Below are 6,383 nucleotides of genomic sequence, written 5' to 3'. Positions count from 1 at the left end.
TTTCTTATATGTTACACAAAGTGTGTCATCAGCACTTTCAAGAGGTGCCTGTTAAAGAACCCTGAACATTACTGGAGTTTCACTCATCACTATGTATTCCTCAACTGTTGTTTCTAGTCTCCTGGCTCCAGATTCTCTAAAAGAAGAATGATATATAAAAAGGTTACAGAGCATAGCTGGAGAAATATTCCTACAAACAAAGGTAGCCTAAATTTCTGAGGAATTATCAATTGTATCAAAATCATTATTATCAATGATTATCAATTATGTGCAGACCCCCATTGCTAATTTTCAACAATACTGCTACCATCAGGGACTGGGACCCCAAGAAGCTCAATATTCCAAGTTTTTCTTACCTCTTCTATAAAAGCAGAGCTTGGGTTAAGCAATCTAAAGTCCTAAGCGATCTCTTCCAACATCCACTGCTATTGAGATACTACTTCAGTGATCAGCAGGAGTGTGGGAATTTACTAAGAACACAGTAAGACAGAGTTAAAGACTTTTCTGAGATATCTCCATGCACGGAACTCTGCTTGTGTGAGCACAAGACTTCTCTCTCTCTCTGTGTGTTCCACACTCAGAACTCAGGTATCTGCTCCCCAGCTGGCAGTTCCCTCTCTCTGTAATGAAGGATAAGTCAGAAAACTGAAGATCCTTAGAGAAATGAGATTGCCTAGAAGTGGGATGGAAACCGAGGGGAAGGTGGAGTCAGACTATCCAGGACAAGGCTCTCATTCCTGGAGTTTTGAAGGAAAGGGAACTTGGTGAACTAGTTGCCAGGACAACCTGATCTTGAGGCAAGGGTGGTAGGGGCAAGGAAATGGGGGACCTGCGGCTGCTCTTGCTCCTGCCCCTGTCCCTGGCAGCCTTCCACGGGGTCAAAGGCTGTTTAGAATGTGACCCCAAATTCATCAAGGATATTAAGTCCTTGCTGGTAAAGCTGGTACCCTCAGAAGTCCCTGGCTGAACTCATCTGCTTGAACGGCAGATTAAGAAGATGATCCATTTAAGCTTCAAGGTCTCCCACAGTGACAAGATGCTTCGGGTGTTGGGTGAGCAAAGCTCGAGTCCCTGAGAGTTTGGGGGGTTAAAGGGAGAAGGGACGTAGGGAAGAGAGCACCTGGGCCCACGTAATTTCCTCCATAAATGTAATTATTCTCCCACATGTTCCTTCACCCTTCCTCTCTAGCTGTTCAAAAGGATGTCAATTTGAGAACATGGCTGAAGAATGAACTTTATAAACTGAGCAATGAAACATGGAAAGGTGAGGTACTGTTTCAGTGTTAAGAGACTGTACTGCCCAAGAAAGTATGAGAAAAATTCACTGGGGAAAACAAGGCAAAACAATTAGGATTAAATTATGAAGGGATAGGCCACCCCTATTTTCTGATGTCCCTTCCATCCCCCTTTAGGTGCCCTTATCCTTCAAGTCAAGCTTCTCGATGTCCGCCAAAACCTGGAATCCAAACTGAAAGAACTATTAAAGAACTTCTCTGAAGTTGGTAATATAAGATGTCTATCTAACAACACTGAAATTATGTGAAAGGAATAGGAAATGAGGGGTGAGAGGAGGAATGTGATTTCACATTAGAATAATTTAGAATGGGTGGAGGGGTGGCTGGAACTTAATGGGTAACCAAATAAAGATGACTTGGGGATAACTATGGGAAACACTAAGTTGATTCTAAGCTCATTAGATCTTTCTGATTCTCTTTTACCTTGTTCTGAAGATTGTGGTATGTACAGTATATGTGATGCCTTGAGGTTTCAGCCATATTTTCCCATCTCCTGTGCTCTATATGACCCTATCTCTTCTACTTGTCACATTGAGAATGCAATTCCTAGAGCTATTGGCTACTAGGGGGAATGTCAACGATCTCTGACAACAAAAAATATTTTATAAAATCTCAGACACCCCAGAGATTTTAGAGGTGCTAAGAGGCCTTCTATAGTAGAGTTTATAACCCAAAGCACCAATATAAGCTGAGCCATCATTTTCCTACTTCTTCCCAGAGATCTGACTTAAATTATTTAGGGTTTTGACCCATCAATAAAATTGACTGCTAGGGGAAGAAGAAAGTCACAGCAATGTAACCAATGGAAATGCCTGAGATCTAATCCATACTTGGTGTCTGAGCTAAGGAAACTCCATGCCATGGCCCCCTTCCAACTATCTTTCTTCTCTCAGTCGTGACTGAAGGTCCTATCCTGGATTGTTGGACCTGTCTTCGCATCACCACTTGGTGCTTCAAAGGAGAATATTGTGCAGGTAACAAAGATTGCAGTGTGGCATTTTGAAAGGCCAGGGATCAAGGAGTTCTTCATTGATTTACTCCACAAATATTTGTTGATCACCTTCTCTGTAGGTCATGCTAATGCCACAAATAAGAGCTAAGATGCTGGACAAAATTTGTACCAGTATGAATTACCAGGCACTGGATAACTGAAGAGCTTAGAAATGAAAAAGCTGTACTAAAGGTGGAGAAATTAGGCTAGGGGCAGTAAGAGAAAAAGTTTTGTAGAGCCTAGGAGTCTAAGCAATTAATAAAGATCAGAATAACCAGGGAACAGTGATGTAAGTGGTGAACAGGGCAATTTTTAAGGTTAAAAAGAGTCTTCTTATGGATAAAGTTCTCAAGTTACTAATTTCCTTCTCCAAAATTCACTTTCTTTTTTGCCCTTTCTTCTTTCAGAAGATGATCCAAAGAAGGCTGAGAATCAAGAGATCACACTATTTCTGATATTACTAGCAGAAGGTGTAATATTGGGAGGTGCTTTGTTACTGTGAGTTTTCCTCCCTCCAAACAAACACTGGATCAAGCATTTCTTTGGCAAAGAGACTGCCCAATCTTCCCCTTCCTTCCAATGGAAATAATGGGAAAGAAGTCATTTCAAAATCTGGGATCTCATACTAACAGGAATGAGATAAAGTTTGATGGGATAAAAGTTGGAACATAGGAAATGGAGGAGGTACAATGAAGTATGAGAACATAGGAAATGGAGGAGGTACAATGAAGTATGAGAAAAACTTTTGTAGAGGAATTCAAAAAAGGAAGAAAAAACAATTGTTACAATTTTTTTTAAGAGTTGGGCTACAAGTACTGAAGTTGGGATTATCTTATTTCTCTAGTCTAGATTCCATTTTTGCATCTCTCATCAGAGGAAAATGAAGGCAATACGAAGGTCATTAAAAGAAATACTTGGAGAAGAAACTTGAAGAATAGGGATAATGGATGAGAAGGAGAAAGATTTTGGAGGCAGAAAATAAATAGAGAGACACAGCCAGAAGGTCTTTCATAATTCTCTTACGTGTTGACTCAGAGTAGAAAACCGGGAATTAAGCTCTTTTGCAGTCATAAAGTCAGAGTATTCTAAAACTGAACTTAAGAGTTTCTCTAGTAAAGACCCTTTCTGATAACCTGAAGCAATGGAAGCAAATGATTTACTGGAAGTTGTACAGAAAGTAATGCTGGTATGCTACAATGCACATAAAAGATGATACGCTGCATGATAGTAAAGAATGCATGGTTGTCTAAGATTCTACGGAAAACGTAATAAAGACTCAGCTTTTTTTCTCATCCTATCAGTCTAAGCATCCTATCAGCTTGGAAAAAAGTTTTATTTTTATTCAAGAAGTTTACTCTAAAATCATTCCATTGATTGGTCAACTTATTAAGAAATCAAACATATTTTTTCAAAAGTAGTTATCAATAAAATGGCATTTTGAAGTGTATACTAAATACAATATTTCCACATCTTAATGTGTATAACTATTACCAACAAAATTTAAAGTATGGTTTTGGTTCTTCTGTTTAAAAAAAAAGGCAAAATAAGAGAAGTGGAATCAATTTCTTAATAGTGTAGACTACATTTAGGATAATGATGACATAGATGGAAAATTTATACTTGCAGAACAGAACACTATCTTTTTCCTAAACCTGTCTTTTTCTATGATGTAAATCAATGTTCAACTTATTATAAATAAGAATAAAGTTCCTTGTAATCACCCTAAAAAAAAGAATTCATGGTTGGAAACTCATTAATGTCTTTAATCAGGAAAATTTTTAAATTTCTAAGTTTGCTTTTATTTCCACGTTTCTATATTTATCTACGTTTCCATATTTATTAGGTTCAATGTGGAAAATTCCTTGGCAATTCATAACACTCAATCTTCATCATGATATGACACACACATACACACACACATGCACACACACAAAGTCCAAAATATTAGTCCTGAGTTGAGATTTGTCCCAGTCATTTTTCCCTAAATCTATGGTCTATGACTGAATTAGATATTACTGTCTTAGTCTAGTTGTCCTTATTGAACACTTTTTAATGTGTATACTACCCTAACCAGCGTTTTACATCTACTATCTAATTGAACTCTTGCAATAATCTTTTTTTTCTTTCTTTCTTTTTTTTGTGGTACGCGGGCCTCTCACTGTGGCCTCTCCCGTTGCGGAGCACAGGCTCAGCGGCCATGGCTCACGGGCCCAGCCGCTCCGCGGCATGTGGGATCCTCCCGGACCGGGGCACGAACCCGTGTCCCCTGCATCGGCAGGCGGACTCCCAACCACTGCACCAGGGAAGCCCTTACAATAATCTTTTGAGTAATATTGTTATTTACCTCCACGTTACGGATGAGGAAACGGGAAAATATCTAACTCGAGGTCCACAGCGACTAATCTAGGCTATGATAAACTCCCCTTGTGGCTAACCTGTGCTTACTCACACCATCTGACTGGAACTCACAGCTATAGACATGCAGTTATGAAAGACAGATTAATGGAAAGATAATAAGTGTGGGTTTATTGTCAACATCAACTTGATTACAGACAGTGGTGGCAAAGCCTGGAATAAAACTGAGGCCTGGCTAACCCTAAAATACATGAACTTTTCCACTCTATTTTGTGTCCTTTTATTCTGGAAGCTTATTTCAAAAGAAAAACACCACAGTTTAGCAGTAGGAGAATAGGTCCTGCTTCAGTGGTGGGTAGAAGTGTTTGCAAATCTTTCACCCACTGTAGATCTTTGAGTACTTGTTTGTTGTTGCTGCTATATTAATGAAATATTGAATGAATCAGAATATACTTGAGGAGGACCTGAACGTTAATATCTCTCAGTTGCTAAATTTGAACTTCATGTTAAAAATAATCGTGTTGTTGGCACCTATCATTTTCCAACGATTTAAGGCTCACCTTACCAAATAATTCTTGAGACTAACTCCTTTCATGGTCTTTATAAATTATGGTTTTTATACTTATTTTTCATTATAGATAATTATACAAATACGATAACATACTTGCTAGATTTTGTGTGTTTTTGTGTCTCTGTTTGCTTTAGTGCAGCCTTTTAAATTTCTTGTCATATTGGCTTATTGTCCCCTCCCCACTCCTCTTGTATTTCATTCTCATCACTCTCTTCTAGAAAACCTAGGTTGACAAGGATATGTATTTCATTATTTTATCCAAACCTAAATGGTTATAAGTAAACAGATACACATACATACATACAAATACATTTACACATGTAATTTTTTTGCTATTAAAAATTATGCACACTAATGCATGTTGATTTCACACTTAAATACTTTGTGGAAATTAAGCTAACTGGTATCAACATCTATTCACTCTTTTTGGCAGTTGCACACAATAGCATTGTACCATAATTATTTTAACATTCCTCTATTTTGGGTATTCTCTTCATTAGCTTTTTTTAGTCAGTATAAATAATGCTGCAATAACCATCTGTGCAATAAATATCTACTTATTGATTCTCCCATGTGTAAGAGATAGTGTTCAGAACTGGAATATCTGAAGTGAAAATTATTACATGTGCTTCATCAGAGTCTGCCCACATACCCCCATCCCAACTTACAGGATCCCATTCTTTCCTAATCAATGCCCTCACTTTAACAATAGACACCTTACAAGGCTGGGATTCTACTTGAATTGTAATTCAGCCAATAGCAGGATAAGGTCCTGTGTTTTATTTCCAGCAATTTCAACTATAGGAGCTATAGGAGATAAGGCTCTTCCTCAGAGCACACCTAGGAGCTCATAGGTCACATATACGGGGTTTGAGCTGAGAATTTGAATCCTGGAGCTCATCCTTTTAGCATTTTGTCCAGAAAAAGAGGAGCAACCAATCAACATCATCACATTACTTAGTTTTCGAAAAATGATGGAAAGTATCATATACAGAATCACCTAACTTGCTTCTTATAAGTCGTTGATTAGGAGTATCCAGTGGAGATGTTTTACATAACTCTATAAACAGTTCATGCTGAGGACTGTCAGTGCTCTCTTTACTACTGGCAGTAAATCATCAGCAACTTTAAATGTAATAGGACTAGAGAGCCAATTCAAAAAGCCCAAAGC

The 6,383-nt window shown here is 38.2% G+C and overlaps 1 protein-coding gene across 1 annotated transcript; it reads left to right on the top strand.

Moving 5' to 3' along the window:
* Positions 1-820: 820 nt before the first annotated feature.
* Positions 821-3,268, top strand: IZUMO3 (IZUMO family member 3; the record flags this gene model as incomplete). Its single annotated transcript, XM_082657587.1, is given in 9 exon segments — positions 821-964; positions 968-1,052; positions 1,190-1,264; positions 1,413-1,502; positions 2,189-2,269; positions 2,694-2,784; positions 3,136-3,196; positions 3,198-3,219; positions 3,222-3,268. Coding segments are annotated over 9 exon segments (696 nt in total).
* Positions 3,269-6,383: the final 3,115 nt, after the last annotated feature.

The sequence above is a fragment of the Grampus griseus genome, assembly GCF_964374135.1.
Source record: "Grampus griseus genome assembly, chromosome: 6".
Classification (NCBI taxonomy): Eukaryota; Metazoa; Chordata; class Mammalia; order Artiodactyla; family Delphinidae; genus Grampus; species Grampus griseus.
Note: the sequence above shows the minus strand (reverse complement) of the source record. Positions and strands in the feature narration are given on the sequence as shown.